This window comes from Lithobates pipiens, unplaced genomic scaffold (assembly GCF_037356315.1).
Source record: "Lithobates pipiens isolate NorthernLeopardFrog02 unplaced genomic scaffold, aLitPip1_a1.2 Scaffold_3, whole genome shotgun sequence".
In the NCBI taxonomy this organism is placed as follows: Eukaryota; Metazoa; Chordata; class Amphibia; order Anura; family Ranidae; genus Lithobates; species Lithobates pipiens.
Window position 1 is genome coordinate 145,134,834 of NW_027507790.1, and position 26,833 is coordinate 145,161,666.

General features: G+C 40.5%; 1 protein-coding gene across 2 annotated transcripts in view; it reads left to right on the forward strand.

Annotated features, from left to right (window-relative positions):
• LIX1 (limb and CNS expressed 1) overlaps positions 1-26,833 on the forward strand; it is a 237,958-nt gene that overhangs the window by 54,326 nt on the left and 156,799 nt on the right. For both annotated transcript variants that reach the window (XM_077462348.1, XM_077462347.1), the window contains one exon: positions 18,986-19,149. In XM_077462348.1, the coding sequence (XP_077318474.1) occupies positions 18,986-19,149 (164 nt within the window). The remainder of the gene's footprint in view (positions 1-18,985; positions 19,150-26,833) is intronic.

Genomic DNA, 26,833 nt, shown 5'->3' on the forward strand with positions numbered 1-26,833 from the left:
GGCAACAGTACCACAAATAACCACTTGTTACAACCAAGGTTCAGTATGCAGAATAAACAAAAATATAAAACAACAAAACAGAGGATTCTATACACCCAACTGATTTATTTATTTATAATTTATTGAATCAAAAAACTATACAAAACATTGCTAGCACAAAAACCATAACCCCCCCCCCCCCCCCCCACACACACACACACACACAATCCCCAAAACCTCCCAACAGCACTCCCCCTCCTATATAATTCTTAATACCTCACCCTCTATGGGACAGAAATGCACCACCCCTTGTAAATAAATGAGGGGTGGGGGATGCAGTCCCTACAGGGAGCGGAGCCCACCCTCTCCAATACAAGCACCCCCCTTAAGGAATGGCTCTAAGCCAACCTACCTGAGATCCCCAAAACCCGTTCCATGAAGGGTGCAGTGATCCACCTTATAACCTTAATGGGTGTGTTGTACACTGCCCGTAATGGAACAGAGATACACTAGCCAATATAAACCCACACCCTACTAAACCCACATGGATATCTGCACCGTCATGGCTGTAATGTGGAGGTATGTGAAGCAAGGAATAACTTCTCTGTGAGGTCGGGTGTCTATGCACCGCGCCGAGGAGACTGTCACAAATTCAAGTGTGATAGTGCATATCAGCATAGGAAGATTCCCGCAGCATGTAGGTAATTCCAATCTTTCACAAGTGTAACTAAGCTCCTCATGGCTTCAGTGTGGTAATCAATGTACTCACAGACCCCACAGATTGCCATTCACAATCTCCTGCAGATGGATGGATGAGCAAGCCGTTCCAACTAGTCCCAGTATGTACAGCTGTCCTGCAGGTGATATCCCCAGCAGGAGTGCTCATATCTGTGCTGATGAGCTGATTTAGTCCAGTGCAATCAAAAGCGGCTGGTCTCTCCAATCCAAGTAGGTGGTCAGATGGAATTGCCGGCTAGTGCATCAAAAAGTTGGGCTAGAGTCCCTGGAATTCATGGTGGCTAGGCCAATAAACGGGGTGCATGTCCCAGCATCGGTGTCTACATGTTTAGTTTCTGTATACTAGAACTTTGTCATGACGAATACCATCTCTGAATGCACAACACATTGAACCCTGAAGCAGATGGGCTACAGCAGCAGAAGACCACACTGGGTGCCACTCCTGTCAACTAAGAACAGGAAATGGGTCTACAATTCGCACAGGCCCACCAAAATTGGACAATAGAAGATTGGAAAAACGTTGCCTAGTATAATGAGTCTTGATTTCAGCTGCGACATTCACACGGTAGGGTCAGAATTTGGCATAAATATGAAAGCATAGATCCATCCTGCCTTGTATCAGTTGTTCAGGCTGGTGGTGGTGTAATGGTGTGGGGGATATTTTATGGGCACATTTTGGACCCCTTAGTACCAATTGAGCATCGTTTAAATGCCACAGCCTACCTGAGTGTTTTTGCTGACCATGTCCATCCCTTTATGAGTACAGTTTACCCATCTTCTGATGGCTACTTCCAGCAGGATAATGCACCAGGTCACAAAGCTCAAATCATCTCAAACTGGTTCCTTGAACATAGCAATACGTTCACCGTACTCCAATGGCCTCCACAGTCACCATATCTCAATCCAGTAGCGCACCTTTGGGATGTGTTGGAACGGGAAATTTGCATCGTGGATGTACAGCCAACAAATCTGCAACAACTGCGTGATGCCATCATGTCAATATGGACCAAAATCTCTGAGGAATGTTTCCAATACCTTGTTGAATCTATGCCACAAAAAAATTGAAGGCAATTTTGAAAGCAAAGGGGATCCAACCCGATACTAGCAAGGGGTACCTAATAAAGGGGCCGGTGAGTGTATATAGGGCTCTGCATTTCTCTAAGCTTAGATTGAAGTATTTTTTTTTTTAATTTGGGATTTTTTTGTACACTTTTAGAAAATTCCCTTTACTTCCTGCATGTACAAAAACAGGAACATCTCCAATAGGAAATTACCCTTGAGTCTGTTGTTACTGGCCAGAGAAGGTCTAGCATTTCACAGCCAACTATCAGACGAAAAGAGAAAGTGGGACAGTGGACAGTTTTTGAAAAACATGTCTGTGGTTAACTCCGAAAATACGGATGTGATCCCAAATATCCATCATAGGCAATAAGGAAAGTCCAAAATGTATACCTTATCATCTTGGTGAGGTTAAGATTGTGCTTTACTTTCTGAAAACGTTCTCAAAGTTGGAATAATACTTGAAGCTGACCCTACACAACATACTATGGATCAGGCAATTCTGATTAGAAAACAGCTGATGATCACTAGAGGACTTCCCTTCATCTAACAATTGTGTCTTGAGTTCTCCTACAGTCTTTTATATCTTATACAATGTCATTTGATTACCTGGACTTGCAGGGTTTCTAGTATTGAACTTTAGATATGCATTCAGTTTGTATTGCACTTTATAAGGTAGTTTATTTATATTGTTGATCCAAACAAAATCATGGCACAAGATCTATCTACTTTTAAATATTTGGTTTCCTAAGGTTCAAATTTTTAATTCATTGAGTTTTCAAAAAAATATACTTAAGGTTCTTTGCACTATCCCAAAACATTTACAACCAGCACATTATCTAATAAGGGACTGTAGACATTCACTTATTATATTTTTTATTTATGCCTCTTTAAGTATGGATAAAATCCATACTTTATTCAGGGAACAATTCACTTTTTTTCATTTGAAGCTAAGGGACCTTATTAATCAAATGTAAAATAGGGGTCAGTTCTGGGACAATTTATTGCTACATTTTTATCACTGGAAATGTCTTTTCTTAATTAAAAATATTAATCTCTCACAGTGACCCTATGAGGCCTCGATGAAATGGTCTGCATGTTATTTGGTCTTCATCTTTCACTGAGTCATAACGTACAATATGTGAGTTGGTATGATATATACTTGTTAGTAGAAACACATGATTTCAGTTAAATGCACTAAAATATAATGTTATTTTTTGACTAATATAGTAATGATACTGTCAACATTGATGTTTCTTGTGAATAATAACAACTAAGAAACAAAAAAAATACATCAGTCGTGGCTAACTGGTATCCAAAAAGCAGTGCAAATGCAATGAAGTCAGAAAAACCACTCCAGCTTTATTATAGGTATTTTTTTGAGACAAGGATAAGGAATTATGATTGCCACCATGGGACAAGGGTATAGTTCTAGGTAAAGTGTAATGCCGCATACACTCGACTGAACTTTCCGGCAGAAAAGGTCCGACTGAATGATTCCGTTGGATATTACGATCGTGTGTGAGCTTCATCTGACTTTTTTCTTCAAAAATTCAGATGGACCTAGAAATAGAACGTTTAAAATCTGTGCGACGCAATCAATTTCTATCAGGAAAACCGTTCGTCTGTATGCTGCTCTGACGGACCAAATATGACGCAATGGCAGCTATTTGCTACTGGCTATTGAACTTCCTTTTCTAGCCCCGTCATACATCATCACGTTCAAAACGAACGGACATTGATCCGTTCGTGTGTGGGCAAGTCCGTTCGGTCAGAAGTCCGTCGTAACTCCATTGAAAGTCCATCGGAACTCCATCAAGAAGACCATCGGACCTTTTCTGCTGCATAGTCCGGTCGTGTGTATGTTAAGTTAGTGTTAGAGTCAGCGTTCACATAGGTTTGGTAAATTTTACCATTTACGGTTACAGTGAGGTTATAATGGGGAAAGTTACTTGATAACCTTTCCTCTAACGCCTAAATGGAACCTTTTTTTCAGAAGTGGTGTTAAATATGTTGGGTAGAAGAAGGTTGATGGTAAGGGCTCACTTTAGGGATCAGGTTAGGTTAACTTGGGCTAAGAGTTAAGAGCTTACCATTATTTAAGGGATTTGATTAGAGGTTCAAGCAGGGATAGTTTCAGCAAGAGTTCACATGATTGTGACTAAGAAATTAGCCCTCTGTGCTTTATAATGTCTTCCTGTGTTGACTACACATGGTTTGTACAGGATCAGAGGCACATGAAATACACTGCAGAAAAAGATTTAAGGACAAGTTCAATATCCCTCAAACCAGCTGAGATCTTTTAATTGTCTGGTTAGAATTGTCCTAAAAATTGTATTCCCAGAACATTTAAATTTACAAAGTCTTGGCTTGTTTTCTGGGAAAATAAAGATGTGAAGTCCTTGCTGTTCTTTTACAACTACCAAAATCAGCTGAATGCAATGAAAAAGGCTGAAGAATGTGACATGGCTCTGATGACTGGCCATTGGATCCTATTCGCGGCCCTATGTTCACGATTCCAGCTGCTTTTTTCTTGCAAAACAAGCATTTTAAGATATTTGTACTGTGGTGCAAAAATAAACACAGAGTGAGCACAAACGTATGAAGAGTTACAAAGACAAAAAGGGTGATTTTTTTTTTCTTGAAGATGCCTTTGCTATTAATGTTTTCATCAGTAAGATTGCATTGTATATTTTGTCTCCACAGGGTATTGGAAATCTCCAAAAAATTAAATGAATTCCCGCCTTTGCCGCTGACCAAAAGAGCCCCTGTCACAATACATCATTCCTGTACAGCTGTAAAAATTTCTAATCACCTCACTTCTCCTCTGAATATGGTATTTGTCGGGACAAATGGCATGGGTAGACAGGGGCAGATGTATCAAGAACAACACTTCTTTCTAGGCTATGCATTTGGGTAGTGCTGATATGCACAGAACAGGACCTTTAGAGTAGAACTAAACTCAAAAAGTCATGATTTGGTATGTTATAGGGAACAACTTGGAGTGTTAAAGTGGTTGTAAACCCTTACAAACCACTTTGACCTACAGGTAAGCCTAGATTAAGGCTTACCTGTAGGTCTAAGAAATATCTCCTAAACCTACACGGTTTAGGAGATATTTGCCGAAAGACAGGCACAGCTGTCTATGGCGCATGCGCCGTAGACAGCGGCGTGCAGTTAACGGCGATATGGCGCGAGTGGCGGCTCCCGTGCGCATGAGCGGGTGTGACATCACCGCAGCTCCGACAAATGACAGCGGCGGAGCAGCGAGACCCACCAAGAAGATGGAGGCTCCGGACTACAGGAGACAGCAGTGACTTTGCTGGCTCCTGTGTCAGGTAAGTGACACATATTGGACTACTATGCGATGCATAGTATTCCATTATGCTTTATCTTTGCAGGGAATCAAAGAGGAAGTAAACCCATCAGGGTTTACACCCTCTTTAAATGTGTCTAAGTAGTACCCATAAAATGTAAAAACAAGTTCAATTCCTCCAGTAAAATAAGATTTCACTTCCTGGTGTGAGTGTGCCTACACACTCCTGTGTCTAAAGTCTCATAGCTGTATACCTGTATTGTGAATCTATGGGTCTGCTGCTTCTGACTGCCAGTGTTCGGAGATTTGGAGAGAGATTTGGTGATGTCACTACTGTGCTGCTCTTTGTTCTATTTGATGAGGGCTCTGACGTGAAGATGTAAAACCATGCCTCTACAAAGATAGGTACTATAAAAAGACATAATGCAGAACAAGGCATGGTAAATCAGTAATGGGAAATATAAGGTACATTGAAATCACAGGCAACACTGGAGATTAGCCCTCTGCCTTTTTTTTTGGGCACAACTTCCAGAGTTCAGTTTCTCTTTAAATGATTTATGACTTAGCCAAGATAATTAAGGAATTTTAGTTGTCCACAGATAAAAAAGGCAAATGATTCCAATAGTTACACAATAATTTAAGGCAATAAATCTTAGAAAAGAAATATACCGAAGGGGAAGTCAAAGCCAAATTATTAAAATCACTGACAAGACCACCCAGAGTGAAGAAAATAAGCTTAGAAAGTCTAGTTAATCCTAAACATAAAATACTAATATGATATTTATAATGAGAATCGCTATATATTGAGTACACAAAATGATATTAATTTAACCCCTTAATTGGCAAAACCTACAATAAGCTTCATAAATGGGTTCTGTAGCACTTAGCTTAGAATTCTGAACCTGCATCAAATTTAATCCAGATTCATTCAAATTAGTACATGTTACATATACATAGTTTCTGCTGAGGGGCTCTATCTGGATTTCCCATTCTGCCTCAAGGCTCACAGGGCTCATTATCAAAGTACCTTCTACTTTCTTCTAGAAGCTTCCCTTCCAGTGTTGGGCCAGGTCTTGGTATGTATGTAGAGTGATTGCAGGAGACAAAGTGTACTGTGTTAGGCAGCTGCAAAAATAGGCTCCTCAGCTGTCTATCAGTATATAGCAGTATGAAAACATGAAGGGGTGTGGCTTAGTAATAATATAAACTTTATTTTATATAGCGCCTTTAAGGGTACCTTGTCAAAGCACTTTAAAAAAGAAACAAAAAGAAAATGAAACACAAGAGAGGGAACATTTAGTTGAAGGCTTGTCTAAAGAAGATAGTATTCAGTTTTCATTTGGAGGAATTTAAAGAAAGTGACATTCTGATGTTCTTGGGAAGATCATTCCAGAGACTCAGAGCATAACAGGAGAAGTGTAGATGGTGTAGATGGTTTTGAAGGACGCACAAAAGGCCAGCATTAGAGTAATGAAGGTTTAGAGGAAGGAGTAGAGTGATAGAAGTTCAGATCGATAATGGAGCACTATAAATTTATTGATCAGCTTTTTGACCAACAGTGTATGATAACATTGGGTGTAGTCAAGTGATGTTTCTCAAAATGTGGATCAAATGTTAAGCTAGCATTAAATATCACCCAGGATTTTCCAATTTAAACTAAAGCTCAACTACAGTACCATCAAAGGATAGAGTTAAAGGCTTTGTTTTACAAATTTGCTGGTCATGGCAATAAGCATGACTCCAGTCTTGTCATAGTTTAGTTGAAGGAAATATTGAGAAATGCATTTTTTATTTCACAGATACGTTAGGATAGAATAAAACCAGCTAAATTAGAATCCATTTTGGAGTGGATATACTATACTGTATATCTGAGTATTCTCAGGCCCTGGGCCTAAACCTGCAAATAGCACTTAGACTACAGGGGACTATGACCTGTGATATTTGTCTTACAATGGCAAACTTGTTGATATATGATTCATACACTCTGTCCATGTCAGGAACCATGAATCAGACAGAGACAGAAAATGCAGTTAAAATCATACCTTTTAATATAGTGCTAAGAATGGTACAAAATTAAACGTAGTCAAAACATAGCCAGCGTTTGGTAATCAAAGCAGGTAGTCAGTGCAAGCCAGTAAATCAGGAAGCCAGAGATCATTGTAGTTGGAGACAGCAAACAGGATCAGGAACCAGAAGGGATATCAGCAAGGCAAGTCTTTAACAGGAACACAGCAGAGAATATTCAGATATGTTGACCAAGGCGAAGGCATGGGATAAATGAATCAGGCAGTTTAAATAGCCAGAAGAGGCTGGCTGACAATCAGGAAATAATAACCAGGTGAGGCACTGTGGAATGACGAGTGCTGCTAATTAACCGTCAGCTGAGCACTGAGAAGGGAGGGCTGAGCCCAGGCCTGACAGTCCTAGACAAGTGTTGAATGTAATCATGTACTATATCCTTTTTCAAGGAACCCTGAATGTCAAATCTTAACCCCCTGGGTGGCCTGATCAACATTAATGTTTTGTTTTTATGTTTTTAATTAATTATGTTTTTAATTGTTTTGTATATTTTAATTTTCTTTTTTATTTGGGACTTGCTTAACAGTTTTTGTAAATCTTGGTAAATATTTAATAAATACAGAATGCAAAAAAGGGCATACATTGTAGTGCAAACTCTAAATAACAATGATGCTCCTCCTCTGCCTGAGAGACTTTGGAGGTTAAACAACTTATACCCTGGAGGGGTATATGCTCTGCAGCATCAAGTTAGGATAGATTCTCAAACAGGGTGCATTCACCAGCAGAGCAACAATCCAGAATTTCTAGGGAAACAATTGAAACATTAAACTGAATCAAAGCTACAAGCCAAATGAGAATTAAGAAATGTAAATTAACTAGCTGCCGACCGCCGGGCGTCAAATGACGGCCAGGCGGCGCACCTATTGTGGCGGGAGGCCGTCATATGACGGCCTCCCGTTTAAACAGGGAATGCGCGCGATCGTGCGCGCGCATCCCTGTTTCTTCGGTGGCGGCGTGTCACGGAGACACCGCTCGCCACCGAAGGGGGTGAACAGCCATTCGTTATGGCTGTTTACCACGTGATCGGCCGTGATGAAGTCACGGCCGATCACAGATGGTCACACCCCGAACGTGCATGGCGCATGCGCGCGATTGCGAGCGCGCTGCGCGTGCACGTCGGTGGCGGCGTGTTCCCCGGGAACACTGCTCGTCACCGACGCTGGTAAACAGCCATTGGCCGGCTGTTTACCCACGTGATCGGCTGTGATCCTTTCACAGCCGATCACTCAAATGTAAACAAACCGCGGTAACGGGATGTTACCGGGTTCTCCTCCTCACACACCGATCGTGTATGAGGAGGAGATTGCGGTAACATCTCGTTACCGCATACAGTGTACACCAAACATACTGATTGCCCCCTCCCCAATAAAGAGGACCTGTCACCACCCCTCATAGTACCTGTCAATCACAGTCTATCAGAGTACCTGTCACAGCCCATCAGAGTATTTGAGTACCTGTCAAAGCCCATCAGAGTACCCGAGTACCTGTCACGGCCCATCAGAGTACCCGAGTACCTGTCCCGGCCCATCAGAGTACCCGAGTACCTGTCCCGGCCCATCAGAGTACCCGAGTACCTGTCCCGGCCCATCAGAGTACCCGAGTACCTGTCACGGCACATCAGGGTACCCGAGTACCTGTCACTGCACATCAGAGTACCCGAGTACCTGTCACGGCACATCAGGGTACCCGAGTACCTGTCACGGCACATCAGGGTACCCGAGTACCTGTCACGGCACATCAGGGTACCCGGGTACCTGTCACGGCCCATCAGGGTACCCGAGTACCTGTCACAGTCCATTAGAGTACCCGAGTACCTGTCACAGTCCATTAGAGTACCGAGTACCTGTCACAGTCCATCAGGGTACCCGAGTACCTATCACAGTCCATCAGGGGACCCGAGTACCTGTCACAGTCCATTAGAGTACCAAGTACCTGTCACAGTCCATCAGGGTACCCGAGTACCTGTCACAGTCCATTAGAGTACCGAGTACCTGTCACAGTCCATTAGAGTACCGAGTACCTGTCACAGTCCATTAGAGTACCGAGTACCTGTCACAGTCCATCAGGGTACCCGAGTACCTGTCACAGCCCATCTGAGTACCCGAGTACCTGTTCCAGTCCATCTGTGTACCAGAGTACCTGTCACAGTCCATCTGAGTACCCGAGTACCTGTCACAGTTCATCTGAGTACCCGAGTACCTGTCACAGTTCATCTGAGTACCCGAGTACCTGTCACAGTCCATATGAGTACCTGTCACCGCCCTTCAGAGTACCCAAATACCAGTCACCAAATCATCAGAGTACTTGTCACCAGGCCATCAGAGTACCTGAGTACTTGTCACCAGGCCATCAGAGTACCTGAGTACTTGTCACCAGGCCATCAGAGTACCCGAGTACTTGTCACCAGGCCATCAGAGTACCTGAGTACCTATCACCAGGCCATCAGAGTACCCGAGTACCTGTCACCAGGCCATCAGAGTACTCGAGTACCTGTCACCAGGCCATCAGAGTGCCCGAGTACCTGTCACCAGGCCATCAGAGTACACGAGTACCTGTCACCAGGCCATCAGAGTACCCGAGTACCTGTCACCAGGCCATCAGAGTACCCGAGTACCTGTCACCAGGCCATCAGAGTACCCATGTACCTGTACCCAGGCCATCAGAGTACCTGAGTACTTGTCACCAGGCCATCAGAGTACCCGAGTACCTGTCACCAGACCATCAGAGTACCTGAGTACCTATCACCAGGCCATCAGAGTACCCGAGTACCTATCACCAGGCCATCAGAGTACCCGAGTACCTGTCACCAGGCCATCAGAGTACCCGAGTACCTGTCACCAGGCCATCAGAGTACCCGAGTACCTGTCACCAGGCCATCAGAGTACCCGAGTACCTATCTCCAGCCCATCAGAGTACCCGAGTACCTATCTGCAGCCCATCAGAGTACCCGAGTACCTATTTGCAGCCCATGTCTCATAGAATATACGTTGGGGTGTTTGCTTTCCAAAATGGGGTCATTTTGTGGGTAATTGCACTGTCCTGGTGGTCCAGGACCTTCAAAAGTGTGATGGGTAGGAATGAAATAAGATGTGTCATTTATGCTCCTAGAACGCCTGAACGTACTACTTCAATGTTCGGCCTCTCTATGTGGCCAGGCTGTGTAAAAGTCACACACATGTGGTATTGCCATACTCGGGAGGAGTAGCAGAATGTATTTTGGGGTGTAATTTTTGCTATATACATGCTATGTGTTAGAAATATCTTATAAATTGACAATTTTGTGTAAAAAAAAAATGCGTTTTAATTTTTTTCCACATATTCCAAAAACTTCTGGAAAATAAATAACCATTCAAAAGACTCATTATGCCTCACAGATTATACGTTGGGGTGTTTGCTTTCCAAAATGGGGTCATTTTATGGGAAATTCCATTGTCCTGGTACTCCAGGGCCTTCAAAAGTGTAATAGGTGGTTGAGAAACGAGATGCGTAATTTTTGCTTGTAGAACGTCTGAAGGTACTACATCAATGTTAGTGCTCTGTATGTGGCCAGGCTGTGTAAAAGTCTCACACATGTGGTATTGCCGTACTCGGGAAGAGTAGCAGAATGTATTTTGGGATGTAATTTTTGCTATATACATGCTATGTGTTAGAAATATCTTATAAATTGACAATTTTGTGTAAAAAAAAAAAATGGGTTTTAATTTTTTTCCACATATTCCAAAAACTTCTGGAAAAAAATTAACCATTCAAAAGACTCATTATGCCTCACAGATTATACGTTGGGGTGTTTGCTTTCCAAAATGGGGTCATTTTATGGGAAATTCCATTGTCCTGGTACTCCAGGGACTTCAAAAGTGTAATAGGTGGTTGAGAAATGAGATGCGTCATTTTTGCTCGTAGAACGTCTGAAGGTACTACATCAATGTTGGGCCTCTGTATGTGGCCAGGCTGTGTAAAAGTCTCACACATGTGGTATCGCCGTACTCGGGAAGAGTAGCGGAATGTATTTTGGGGTGTAATTTGTTGTATGCATATGCTGTGTGTGAGAAATAACCTGATAATATGACAATTTAGTAAAAAAAAATAAAAGAAAAAAAAAATCTTCATTTTGCAAAGAATTGTGGGAAAAAATGACAACTTAAAAAAACTCACCATGCTACTTACTTAATACCTTGGGATGTCTACTTTGTAAAAAGGGGTCATTTGGGGGGTATTTGTACTTTCCTGACTTGTTAGTGTCACAAGAAATGAGATACACCTGATGTACTGAAGGCCTGATCAGAAGTGATCAATTTTCAGTGATTGGCACCATAGTTTGTAGACTCTATAACTTTCACAAAGACCAAATAATATACACTAATGTGGGTTATTTTTACCAAAGATATGTAGCAGTATAAATTTTGGCCAAAATGTATGAAGAAAAATTACTAATTAGCAATAATTTATGACAGAAACTAAGAAAAAGGCATTTTTTTCACAAAATTTACGTTTTATTTTATTTATAGCACAAAAAATAAAAAACCCACTAGTGATTAAATACCACTAAAAGAAAGCTCTATTTGTGTGGAAAAAAGGACGCAAGTTTCATATGGATACAGTGTTGGATGACTGAGTAATTGTCATTCAAACTGTGAGAGCGCTGAAAGCTGAAAATTGGTCTGGTCAGGAAGGGGGTGTAACTGCACTGTCTTGAGGTGGTTAAGAAATGTAAATTAAGAAAATAACTTAGAAACCGTTGTGAGGAGCAGCAGCCAAATGTGTTCGTGTTCTCTCATGACAAGCTGGATTGCCAGGAGAAAAAATGAATCTCGACTTGGGCAATTCTTGAAATCCCATGTACATCTTTGAGCTATGATCTGAGTTATGCCACAGGGATCAGTTTGAATACTAATATAGGTATTTCATGCATCACAATATGTCAACACTTGGTTATTGCAGATTAGAGCCCAAGCAATCAACATACAGACCCCAGGATCTTGACAATCAACTTATTTTTGGATCTAGAACTTCAACAGTTGTTTTGGCCATCATCCAGGGTAAATAGGACTAAAAACACTAATCTTAAGAATGCTTTGCTAATATTTTTAGTCCTCTGCCCTGGCCGCTGGCCAAAAACTTAAAGTTCAAGATCCAAAAAAAAAAAAATGAATCTGCAAGATCCTGGTGTCTATAAGTTGATGGCTTGGGCACTTATCTGCGAGAAGCAGGGGGCTACATGGTTTGGACTGCATGAGTTAAAGATGTGTTTGACCACAGCACTCACTGAACTGAGACTTTATGAATCTTTCTTTGTGTCCCTGTATACAAGATTTATACACAAATGCTTTGTTTTTTTCAGGGGTGATCTATTAGGTATTAAAAATATACTTGAAATTAAAATGTGGGACATGCACCTGAATTCACAGTACCCCCAGGATTACACATTCCACTGGCTGAGGAATTCATCTCTATTCTTTATCTATGAAAGATCCACATCTTTCGTTAATGAGTGATAGCAAGCTAAAACATCTGCATTCAGTTTGTATATAAAAGATAATACCTACCTATGCTATAAACATGTAGCGCTGGAAGCAGAGTTGATGTCATAGACATAAAGTAATACTTACAGAGGATATGTCTTAACAAAATGTGCAGGCATGTAGAGATGCACAAACCTTTCTTTTCATGACTAAGTCCCAGGCTTTTGTGACAGTCAGAGCTTTAGTACTTTAATACAACCAACTACTGCCTACCCCTTCCTGCTTCTTACACATTCCTGTTGGCCAACAAGGCTGCCCATATTGATTGGCCAATAGGAATGAGTTTGTGTGGGGCTTTGGGACTTAGTGTCAAGCTTGGACGTATGCAAATGTATAGAAAATTTGTCTGTCAGGACCATCTAGAGTACAGCTATGACAGGGGAGTTTTGGAGGCTAGTGTAGGTGTGTTGTGCCTGCACTTTATACCTGTAATAGTTTTTATGTCAGGTTCTCTTTAAGTACAAAAAGTCGTAAGCAGTTTGCCAAATATTTTACAGTATTCAGCAACACATCCGCATTTTAGAATTGTCACAGATTTGTTTGTACTGTATTAGTGGTTACATTCTCTGTATTATTACTATTGTAGTAAAAAAAATGGTCACTTTCCAAAGAGGATTAAAAAAACAGGGGCCAGATTTTTTTGCAGAAATCTCTCATAGGATAGTAATGCATGGGTTGGAACAGATGGATATGTCTAAATATTTAGGTTGCCCTTAGATAGATAAGGTATATGCTTTAAAGAAAATGAGGGCCAGTTATATACTGCCAACCTCAAACATGTACAGGCAGGACTCCCACAGTGTTCTCTCAATCTCATCCAACCGATGAAATCAGTTATGTAGGACAGTCTAGTTCCCTTTAACACTTAATGTGGAACTTCACACTCTCAATCAACTTTGACTATTTTTAATACTTCTGCTGCTAGCAATAGTAAATAGATAGGAATGTATAATATATTTACTTGTTTTAAACCCTTTCTTTTTTATTTTTTTTAACATTTTCTTAGTTACATAGTTAGATAGTTAGTCAGGTTGAAAAAAGACACAAGTCCATCTAGTTCAACCATAAAAATAAATATATAAAAAAATAATATCATTCAATCCCATATACCCAATCCTATACCCACAGTTGTTTTCTAGTTTCCAGGCCTAGGCAAATGATGTCTCCAGAGTCTGCAGGAGGGGAGGAGAGGTTTTCTCATCTAAGCACACCCTCATACCTGCATGCTTGAGCTAAGGGCAGATGGTCCCGGCCCCTTATTATGTGATCAGCTGTCAGTCAATGACAGCTGATCACATGATCAAAACAAAAGCTTGATGATCCTTTTTTTTTCTCCTCACGCTGAGAGTGGAGGAGAAAAAAAAAGCCGATCACCAGCTTACCTTAAAGGGACATCGGTCTCGAACGGAAGAGGCAATTATGCCTCATAATTGCACCCTGAAAGTGCCCACCAGTGCCACCTATCAATGCCCACAAGTGCCACCTATCTATGCCCACAAGTGCCCTCTATCAGTGCCCACCAGTGGTGCCAATCAGTGTAACATAGAAGTGCTGCCTATCAGTGTAACCGATCAGTGCCCATCACTGCCACCCCTCAGTGCCCATCACTGCCACCTATCAGTGCCCATCAGTGCCGCCTCATCAGCTTACATCAATGACGGACAAAAATTACCCGTTTTTTATTTTTTTTATTTGGTCTTTTTACATTTTTTTTACAAAAAAATAAAAATCACGCATGTGATCAAATACCACCAAAAGAAAGCTCTATTTGGGGGAAAAAATGATAAAAATTTCATTTGGGTACAGTGTTGTCTGACCATGCAATTGTCATTCAAAGTGCATCAGTGCTGAAAGCTGAAAATTGGTCTAGATAGGAGGGGGGTTTAAGTGCCCAGTAAGCAAGTGGTTAAATAGCATTTTTGGTTTGTGGTGCTCAGGTGCAGTGTAGTTATGCTTTAAAAACTGTTTTGACTCCAGTCTGTTTTTAGAAACCTTTCAACAAGTTGGAAATTCTCTTTGCATATTTTATTGAGAGCTTACAATGATCAGAGACACATCTTAAGCCTCCTCTACAAAGTCCTCACCTGATCCAAGCAAGTAATACTCAAAACTTGGGCATCACCACTTCTCATAAAATGTCAGCTTGTTAATATGGATTTCTTTGGCCAGCTTCCTACAATATTGCATTTTATGCAGGAAGCATATTTAGTTCTTTATTCATTATTAAACCTAATGGAATTAAATCGTACTTTGCTTCATTTGCAGAGTAAATAATTACTCAGCCATAGTTAAACATGTGTGGAAGTGTTTTTCTAATTTGCCTCCCTGTGTAGAGAATCGTTTAAAGCTCACCCAGGACCTGTAAAATGATGTTGCTTGGAAACAACCCCTACACTGGACAATGGCATCTATTTATACAGTGTACAATGTGAGAAACAAGAATACATAACCTACGATACCACAACATCTATGAACTCTGATTTCCTGATTGTAGTAGTAACATAGTGATCATGGAGGGGAATGGCTATAGGTGGCCGTGGAATCAGAGTCTCTGACACTCCGTTAAGTGTCGATTCCCTCCATGATTAACAGAATGCATAACTTTTCCTAGGATGAATCAATGGCAGAAGAAAAGAGGTCTACTGTAAGTTGCTATTTTACTGTTTGGACCACGGTATTTGCTATACCTTACCTATTTGTGTTGAGAGTGACCTCTATAGATAATTTAATTCTCACTGTGTTTGCTTTGGGTAGATTGTTTTCTTGTGTGGCCACTGGAATAGGAAGTAGGGGGAAACTTTTCATTATGCCGCGTACACACGACCAAATTGTTATGCCGGACAATTCGATCGTGTGTGGGCTCCAGCCGGCTTTTTCATCGTAAAGTCCGGCGGACTTAGAAAGTAGTTTTGACTCAAAATTTGTCTGCCGGACTTGGCTTTCAGCAGACAATCTGTTTGTCAGTGTGCTAGTCCGGTGGACTAAGAATGACACATGCTCAGAAGCAGGTATGAGAAGGAAGCTATTGGCTACTGGCTATTGAACTTCCTTTTACTAGTCCTGTCGTACGTGCTGTACATCAACGCGTTAGAAATTGCCGGACTTGCGGAGTGTCCGTGTGTGGCCAAGTCCGTTCGTTAGATTGTTTGCCGGATTGTTTGCCGGATTGTTTGCCAGACTAAGTCCACCGGACAATTCGGTCGTGTGTACGCGCCATTATGGAAATAGATGGGCACTTTTTTTGTAAAATAGGTAAGGGTAAAAATTAACCTCTGTAAAATAAGGAGCTCTTTAATGTTTTTTTTTTCCAGCTGTTTGTGCCTGCGTTTAAAGAGATTTCCCAAATTCTCATGTCTTGGTAGTGGTCCCAAAAGGTGAAAAGAAGTCACAGCAATGTGACTGACAGTGGTTTTATTGTTATCCTTTCCCTACGTTTTCAAAATGTAAAAAAAGGCTTTGGCTGGAGCTCCACTTTAATCCACAGAGGGAAATTTGAACAGCTGAAAATGATTTTCATGGGCTTGGATGTTTCCTGACCAGATTTTGACTGGAGTTTATTTGACATTTTTATAGATTAACCTTTTGATGTTCCAGGTGAACAGAAATCTTTCAGACATCCTCAGAGCTTATTTCTACAGGCTGATCAGATTCATCAGGAGACTTTTTATTTAATACACATATCTTAAAGAATTCCTTTGGCTCCAGGGCAGCCAAAAAAAAAAGATTCAAACAGGAATTCTGTAAGCCTTTATTGGCGTTTTCAACTTTACATTCTGTTCCAGTCTTTCATTCTTTTCACAGATCCAAACCAAAACCAGTGTTTATTGATATCATCAATATGAAAAGCTAAATTGATGTTATGATATTCCCCTTTCAACCGCTTCCCTCTTGGAAATGTAAACAGTTCAGTATAGCCAGAAAATGTATTTGAAAGAACCATTAAAAATCAGGATGTAGCTGCCCGTTGATAAATGGCATATTCTTATACGGGGGGAATTGAAAAAAGTGTAAGAAAAGGAAAGAAATGCCCTAGCAAGTTTGGTGATCTAAAAAAAAAAAAAAAATCTGTTCAAAACTACACCAGATCAAATGGAGTCTGATTGGATGATTTTGCCCAGTGGTCCTCAACTCAAGAGTGTATATTTTTTATATTCTCTATAACTCTATAACTGTATTTAAAACTGGATTTTTGTTTGCTTTGTTTAGGATATTGTAAGGAAGTGTTAAAACCCTTGATTTTTTTTTTTGTTATTCTTGTCTGTGTTGCATTTGGGCAAATTCGCCCTTTCTCTTTCTCCTGATGAACATTGCCATCAGTATTGAAAATAATGGGAAATCTATCATTTTTAACCTGCAAAACTGACAATGCAAAATCCAAGTATACATTAATACTTCACTTAGCAACTTACTGTATAAAAATTTGATCACCACCTTTTGTCCTTTTACTTCCTGTTGTTTATATATATTGTGACAAATTTCTTATTCTATATATAAAAACCTTAAAGAATGGTTTAACATATACTTTCATATAGCAGTGCTAGATTGTTAGTGGGCCCTACATACTGGAATTAAAGTGACACTAAACAATATCACAATTCTCCAATAAGAAACCATACACTCACCGTGTTTGGAATGCTACCTACGACACCAAGAAAACCATCCCCACTGTCTAGTGTAGCCTAGCCACTCTCCAGACCTTAATCCAATACAAAGTATGTGGAGGGAGCTGAAAGTTCGAGTTACCAAACATCAGCTTCAAACCCTTAATGACTTGGAGAGGATCTGCAAAGAGGAGTGGGACAAAATCCCCCTGAGATATGTGCAAACCTGGTGGCCAACTACAAGAAACATCTAACCTTTGTGATTGCCAACAAGGGTTTTGCCACCAAGTACTAAGTCATGTTTTGCGAAGGGGTCAAATACTTATTTCTCTCATTAAAATGCAAATAAATTTATAAAAAAAAATGTTATGTGTTTTTCTGGATATTTTTGTTGTTATTCTATCTCTCCCTGTTAAAATAAACCTATCATTAAAATTATAGACTAATCATTTCTTTGTCAGTGGGCAAATGTACAAAATAAGCAGGGGATCAAATGCTTTTTCCCTCACTGTACATACTTATACTAATAGAATTCTTCCTGAACCAGAGTTTAGTGTCACTTTAAGCATTACCACATTAGGCAACACTTAAAGAAGAAGTAATGTAATTTGGATGTACTACTTCTGTGGATTAAATGAGTGCAGTTCGTTCTGCACTCCTGTGACCTGTTTTCAGCAAACAGCAGTCCCACTGTAGGCTTTTTGTAAAAAAAAAAGGTTCTGCCACTTCATGAGCATATCTCAAGATCCAACCAATGTACTTTCAAAAATGTAAATGTCACATGATTCAAAAGCAAGGTCCTATCCAATAATCCTTTTTCAGCTGTGTGTTCATGTAGCCACACACCATTCTAAAACTCTTTAGTTAAGTTGTAGCAGTTTTGCATGAATAGCCATTTTGTTGAGCGGAATCTACTACATTTATCCAAGAGAGATTCGTGTAATAGCTGCCAGCTTGTGTTGCTGTCGGCTTGTTTTTTTGTGAATAACAACATTGCTGTCCAGCTTATGCCATTCACAAAACAAAGTAGGCAGCTACTATTGTAGTAATCTACAAACTAGCTGGCAGCTGTGGGTGATTGTGTGCCCAGTATGTTCCCAGTACAAAGGGAGAAGAGGAGGCACAGAACTTAGAAGCGAGGTGGGCTGCAGATATACAGAGAAGGTGGGGCCGTGTGTGTTCTGTGTTTGTGTTGCCCTCTCCTCTGTGTGCTGTCATTCAGAAGTCTGTCTCCTTGCTCCAGCGTTGTCAGACAGGGGGGGGGGGGTGCAAGCTATCCAGCCATGGAGTTCAGCAACCACTGCGCAGATTTTATTGGGTACAAGAGCTGTGTGCACTGGGTTACATTGGGGATTTACCAAAGCTTTTTTAACTTCTGATGAGACAACTACTTTGAGACTTCTAAATTAGGATACACTTTTCTATAGAGTTCTCACTCATATATACATAAAAGTACAGTCATTTGTCAACACATGGAGCTGCATGAAGCATTGTTATAGTTATACAGAATGTCAGAAGTAAGTTGTGAAGAAACCTATTGACAGCTATGAATTCAGTACATCTTGGCTTCTGAGTCTCATGTATCTTGTGCAGAGTCATTTTGTTTCATCAGGATCAGGTATACCACTTTAGATGTATTCTTGTACTTTAAAGGAAAAAAGGCTAATTCATTATTATATATTTTTGTTTTCCAGTAAATGTAGTTGCCTTACTTCAAGAATTTTGGGAGAACAAAGAAAAGAGAAAAGCAGTCTTTCCAAGTGAAAGCTTGGTGGCTTATGAGTCTGTTCCATCTCCTGACCCGCCATTTGTTTGTTATGTCATCTTACCTGGAGGAAGCTGTTTTGGAAATTTTCAGGTAAGAAAAAAATTGCTCATATGTTTTAAAAGGTAAACCCTCTCATCTGTTGGGAATTGTTAAAAAGGAGACGTGAGTGCAATTTGAAAATTACACTTACCTCTGTGCCCCCAATCCTCTATAACATATCATTTTATGTCCTGGCCAAGTACTCCCTTTCAACATTTCCCATTTCAAAATGTACATAACACTCTCCTAAACTTCTCTCCCCCTTTCTGAATAAAATCACCTGGGCTTCATCTGTGAACTCATAGGAAAGGCTTGCCTAAATTCCAGATGACTCATCAGAAAGGTATAAAAGGAATAAAAGGACAGCATCAGAATATATTGTAATTTCTTGTACAGGTCATGTAACATTAAAGGCTCTGTAAGAGAGGCATGGAGACTGCCATTTCTTACCTCTAATTCTGCAATGCTACTTGCCTTGCCATCATGCTGACCATCATCCTTTAGTACTAACCCAGGGCAGGTAGAGAGATGAGGAAGCACCCCCCCCCCCCAAAAAAAAGGTGCCAAATGTGGTAGCGGAGGGGGAGAGGAGGAAGACAAGTTAAGCATCCCCTTTTGGGTGGTGTTCCGCTTTAAGATTAGAGTCACAAAGGAGAGCATCCTTTCCTACCATCCTTGCTACTCAACACACAATATTAGCTGGAGTTACTTTTGTCAAGTCAGCTTGATCCTTTCTGACATAACAGTCTTGTGTGTGCTATATTACTATATCATATTTAAAGTATAACATTTTGATATAAAATAAAAAATTAACATTTGGTGTAAATGTTGTACCATTTTAATTTTACAAACCTGAAAAGGCGAGGTCTAGTTTTTGCTGTTCTCTAGAATTTCTTTCCATACACCAATACACATTCAACAGTAGGTCAAGTGGGCCAAATTCTAATTGTTTAATATTTTATGTATTATCTCCAGCATTTTTTAACTGTTTTTATTGGCTCGTTAGCATTAAGTATATAAGAGCAGTGTTGCGGCTCTGCCACCATGGTGGCCTTTCTTTATAGAAAATTGGTAGTAAAACTCGACTTTCTCTGTCCCAGTTGCTGAACCAAACACACTTAGGTATAGTGTTAGACTGTCACTTGTTAAAGCCAACAGCCACCCTATACTCTTTAGGTTTACCTTCCTCATAGTTGCACATTGTCTGATAAAGAAATTAATGTGTAAGGGGTCCCAAAGACCCTTTCACAGTTCACTGCATAGGTTGGGTTTCCCAGTGAACTGCATAAATTCACTCATCTGTAATTGGGACCTTATGGATTACAGTTTACAGATCAGTGCATTGTTAACTGAATTTCCGCTCTGTATATCAGGACATACATATCTCTGGAGAAAATTATGAATGGTGTTTAGTGTATTATTTTACTGTTGTATTCAGGTTAACAGCCACTCTGCAAAATTAAATGAATTGGAAAACACAGTGAAGTTGATGTACTAAAACTGATGAGTTCAAATTCTTGTGCAGCTGTGCATGGTAGCCAATCAGCTTCCAACTTCAGTTTGTTCAGTCAGGCTCCATTCACACTTTTGTGACTTTTCCTGCAACTTTGGACTTTGGATATCAAAGTTGCATGACAAGTCGTTCCCCATGTTTTCTAATTATAACCGTTCATATATGTGTGATTTAAAGTTGCAGCAACTTCAAAGTAGTTTCATGCACTACTTTGGTCTGACTTTCATGCAACTTGAGGGCCATAGACTTTAATGTTAACCCTCAAAATTTGCATGAAAGCCGTACCTGAATGTTATGCAATGCAACAGTTATCAAACAGTAGCCCATTATTTTTGGTAAAAAGCCAAAGTCGTATCCAAGTTACCCTCATACAAAGTTGTATCAAAGTTGTGCCAAAATTGCATCAAAGTTGCACTCCAAAGTCAGCTACAAGTGTGAATGGAGGCTTAAGCTTTGACAAAAAAAACTGAAAGCTGATGGTTTTCATGAAGGGTTGCACCAGATTTTGCACTCTCCAGGGGCCCTGGATCAAGCTGTATTGTTTAACTGCAGCGTAGTCTGTATTGATTAACCTCAGTATAGGTCCATGAGATGGTTGTGCTATTTAACAGGGATTTCTGGGTCACAAGACTAGCTAAATAGAATTACAAAGTGTTGGTATCTAAAACCATTCAAATGTATGTATTTCAAATGCGTATTGAGCTACGGGAGCCATGATTCTGAGCTACAGTGCACATGTGTTCACAGGGAAGGAGAGCTAGAAGGATGATGCCATATCCCACTTTGCTACTGCTACTTCACTTTTCAATCAGGGGTATATATTTGACCAAGCTTTGTTATTGCTGCAATGGGGTCAGTGACCTGGCTATGCTGCCTGTAAGCCCTTGTGCACACGGTCGGAGATTCCGACGGAATGTGTCCTATCGGACCGTTTTGTCGGATAATCCGACTGTGTGTGGTCTCCATCGGACTGTTTCCATCGGAGTATCCGACGGACCAAGTTATTCAACTTGTCTGTAAAATTTTCCAAAAAAATGCTCCGATCGGACATATTCTGATCATGTGTAGCCTACTCTGATGGACAAAGTGCCATGCATGCTCAGATCATATTCCTAGACCAAAGCTATTGGCTACTAGCCATAACGAAATAACGTCATCACGTTATGTACAATCGGATTTTCCGACTGTGTGTATGCAACAGTTTTGGACAAAATCCGACGGACAAAATCCAACAGATTTGGTTGTCAGAATGTCCGACCGTGTGTATAAGGGCTTAGTGGTGCGGTGCCTGGATCATAAGACTGACTTAACACAAAGTTATTGTATATGCATTTAAACACTGTGGTTAGGTGCCTCCCTGAAACTTGGCTTTAGCAAACTGCTTGTACTTTGTTAGCTAGAAGGACATATGCCAGCAATACCCTGCTGCATTCATCTGTTGTAATTGACTACCCATTGCACCGTTAATAAGTGTGTTTTTTCACATTCACTAATGCCCTGTACACACGGTCAGACTTTCCTATGGATCGGACTGTGTTGTCCGAAATTATTATTATCATTATTATTATTATTCAGGATTTATATAGCGCCAACAGTTTGCGCAGCGCTTTACAATATGAGGGCAGACAGTACACTTACAATACAAATCAATACAGGAGGGATCAGAGGGCCCTGCTCGTTAGAGCTTACAATCTAGAAGGGAGGGTCAAGTTGAAACAAAAGGTAATAACTGGGGGGGATGAGCTGATGGAGAAAATGAAAATACAGTTAGGTGTGGGTGGAGTAGGCTTCTCTGAAGAGAAGTGTTTTCAGGGATCGTCTAAAAGCTAATAAAGTAGGAGATAGGCGGACAGATTGGGGTAGGGCATTCCATAGGATTGGAGAGGCAATCGGAAAATTCCGATTGTGTATGGGCTCCATCTGACTTTTTCCACCGAAATTTCCGAAAAACACAAAGTTTGCGATCTTGATTTAAAATTTTCCGACAACAGAATCTGATCGTTTAAATTCTGATCATGTGTAGAAAATTCAGACGCACAAAGTGCCAAGCATGCTCAGAATAAATTACAATACGAAAGCTATTGGCTACCGCCCTCTTTCTAGTCTCGTTGTACGTGTTTTACGTCTCCTCGTTCTGAACGATTGGATTTTCGGACAACTTTGTGCGACCATGTGTATGCAAGACAAGTTTGGGCCAAAATCCGTCGGAAAAATCCAACGGATTTAGTCGTCGGAATGTCCGACCAGGGCATAAGACCTCTATAGCAGGAGAGAAGCCCAGACTGTGTGTAGGATGTCCACATCCTAGCATGTACAACTATGAACTCATGTAGAAATATGAACAGATCATGTAGCCATGGACTTTGTGTGGATATACAGAAGAAAAACTGTTTACCACAAAAACAACTTTTTTATGAACCATAGGGGTTCTCAACATGCAAGATTCGATTACAGTTCACTTGAGAACTCAAGGTTTTTCGAGAATCATTCTATGTTGCCCATAGAGAAAAAACTCATGCCCATAGAGGGAACCAATGTGAGTAAGTCACCATAAAGGCAGCATGGTAGTTAAGGCACATATATTCCAAAGAGGGGGCTCTTGATAAGTATCTTAGAAACAGACCCAATTCACATGAATTGAGCAGGTTTGTTTTTAAGGTGACTATGGTTTCTATGGTGCCTTACTCACATTAGGTCTGGGTGGTTCCCCATTGTTAAGGTGGTCCTTTCATTTTAAGATTATGTGCACAACATCATTAGCTGTTTACTGAATGTACCTGATTTTTCTCCCCGAGAGGCAGTGGCTTCACCTTGGCTTACTCATTTGCACATCTATGGACAACATACACCTGCTATGAATTCCAGTCTACCCTACTGGCTGATATTACTCTATTAAAGATTAGGAGCAGGTTACAGTGCACTGATTCTGTCACATGTACTCCTGAAGAAGGATTCCTGAAACGCGTGTGAACTGTAATCAGAATCTTTGCATATTGAGATCCCCTATGTGGAGAGTAATTTTTAATGTTGTGTAATAGAGCTTTTATAAACTGGAGATTTTACTGAATCTGGATGATTTTGGTAAAGATCCAAGATATTCTGAACCAATCATATTTGTATATAAACACATCATGGCTCATGATATGTTGATGTTGAACTATGTGGCTATAAAAGTGCTGCTATGTAAATATTTCCTGTAATCTTAAAGCATACACAATTATTTTTGTATAAATGTGGGAAATGCTTTGTTGATAGAAATATTGTTATTACAACAAGTGTGAATGTTTTGATACAATGTAAATATTGGTTCTATATTATCAACTTTTGTGACCATGGAATGCAACACTAGTTACTACTTTTGGCCTGACTCTTTAGGAAATATTTTATCGTTTATTTTTCTGACTGGTCCAAGCTTCAGTTTCCTCAAAAAATAAATATAATTTTGGATAACGGAACTTCACATCATTTAGAGTCAAGTTTTATATTATATTTTAAAGCAGACCTTCACCCAAAAAAATAAGTTACTCTCATTTTCTTAACTGCTATAGGGCTTTTTAGAAACAGTTAAAAGCAAGTGTAGAATGTTTGTTTTTTGTTTTTCCAATTGCAAGCTGCAGTAGTATTTGCATACTGAATATGGAAAATATACAGTAGTTGGGTGCAATTTCCTTTCACTAACGGAAGTAGATGGGGAAGAAGTCTGTAGTGCTAGCTAAACAGTTTTATGGTTTCTCTGCACCCAGGAAGATGACACATCTCACTCACCCAGTACTTGCCAACAAACCTTGAGGTATTTCAAATAATTTATTGGGTCAAGCATAAGCTGAAAAAAACACCAGTAGTATTGTGGCTAACAGTCATTAACAGAACTGAACCGCATTTACCTTGCAACAGTTCTAACTGGCCAGTGATTGATGAGAAATAAAACATTTCTAGCAAAGTTGGGGACCTTGAAAGGATCACAACAGTTCTCAGCAGACAACAAATTAACTTGTATGATGTTACTACAAGTCTACTACCAATCCCAGGACCCTCTTCTGGGTCTCCAGACACATGCTCTGATTCAGTAAAAGTCCAGTTCAAGTCAGAAAAGGGAAGAAGTTGCTGATGATCTCTCTTTCAATCCTGTTGAGACAGTCTTTTTTTTCCTTCCTTACAAGTGGTAGCAGTGCTCTCTAATACTTTTATAATAGAACTTTTCATCTCTCATCTAGTCTGCTTCTCAATCTCACCAATTTGTATCATGCTTTTGCTTCTCACAGTTGCATCCTCTCTCCTTAAACTCTCTCTCCTTCGCCCCTCTTCTCTACCCTACAGCTTATATATATCACCTTCACTCCTGTCTTCACCTTATTACTGCACTCATAAGTTCCTGCTAATTCTGAACCTACATACCAATAAAGCCTCCAGGACACTGGCAAGTGTCGCCCCCCCCCCCCCCCCCCCACACACACACATAAGTCACACTCCCATGTCACCTCTATCACCCTTCTGCTTCTCCTAACTTCTGGAGATATTTCCCCAAATCCTGGGCCACCATCATTTACCTTTGACCAACATGCCCGGCATTCCCTATCCTCTGACAGTAGCCACAATCCACACATTATAATTTCTACCTATAACCAACCTCCCCATCTCCTGTGCCCTTTGGAATGCCTGCTCTGTTTGTAACAAACTTATTACTGTCCATGACCTATTTATCACAAACTCCCTCAACCTACTTGCAATTACAGAAACCTGGCTTCAAGGATCTGATTTTTCTTCTCCTGCTGCCCTCTCCCATGGTGGCCTCCTGTGGACTCACTCACCCTGGCATAGTGGATGGAAAGGAGGTGGTGTTGCAATCTTCCTATCCCCTCAAAAAACTTTTCAGGTTTTTCATCCACCCCCCTCCCTGTCCCTCTGCTCATTTGAAGCTCACTGTTTTTCATCTATTTTCTCCAGTTTTGTTGAGAATTCCTATGATCTATCAGTCTCCTTGACCGGTATCAAGCTTTCTTGATGACTTCTCTGCCTGGCTACCCTACTTTCTCTCTACTGAAATTCTAACAATCATTCTTGGTAACTTCAACATCCCTGTTAATCTTAAAGAGGAGTTTCCCCTAAAAAAAAATGTTTTTAAGTCAGCAGCTACAAATACTGCAGCTGCTGACTTTTAATAATCGGACACTTACCTGTCCCATAGTCCAGCGATGCGGGGGAATGAAGCCCCGCTCGTCCCCCTCCTCTCGGCGGCGCCGGCATTGCAACTGTGGGCACCCAGCTGTGGCTTCACAGCCGGGCACCCACTGCGCATGCGCGAGCGGTGCCACTCGCCGTGATAGGCTGCACAGTCATCTGGGACCTGTCACGTGTCCCAGATGACTGACTATGAGGGACCCCCCAGCAACAGGCATTTAGAGGTGAGTTAATTTTTTTTTCCACATTTTTTTTTTGGGGAATTTTAAGCATTTTTTTGTGTGTGTGGAACACCACTTTAAAGTGGTGTTCCACACACCAAAACAAAAATTCTTAAAATTCCTAAAAAAAAAAATCAACTCTAAATGCCTGTCCCCTGGACCCTGTTCCTTCTCAAATACTACAGTCACCCTGCAGTGACTCTATCCTACACCCTTTAACTCATGTATAAATAACCTCAAAAATTGGGAATTTATGGGCAATAAAAAATATATGCATAAATTATGCAAAAAAATTTATTTATTTGTAGCAAATTGTTAAACATTTCTCATGTTGGAAATACAACACATTATTGAAGCATTTTAAACCTAGCACACTTTGACGAATAAAAATTGCAGACATTGCACATAAACTATTTTGAACCATAAAGTGGTAGTCCTAGTCTATTTGCTGCTCCTTTTACTTGTGATTTCGAATAAGGGACACTGCAGAGAGGTATATCCAATGCGTTTCAAAATTATGTTTTAAATCTTCTTCAGGGAATAATACCACTTTCTGAAAGAACAGCAAGAATATTAGTAAAACATCAATGCAAATTCATACATTTAAATGTGCATCTATTCATCCTCAACAAACTCTTACAAAAAAATATGCATGTTTGGCAAAAGCATTCATCTAAAGCAGGGGTCTCAAACTGGTGGCCCTCCAGCTGTTGCAGAACTACAATTCCCATGAGTCATTGCAAGGCTGACAGTTACAAGCATGACTCACATAGGCAGAGGCAGGATGGGACTTGTAGTTCTGCAACAGCTGGAGGGCTTCCAG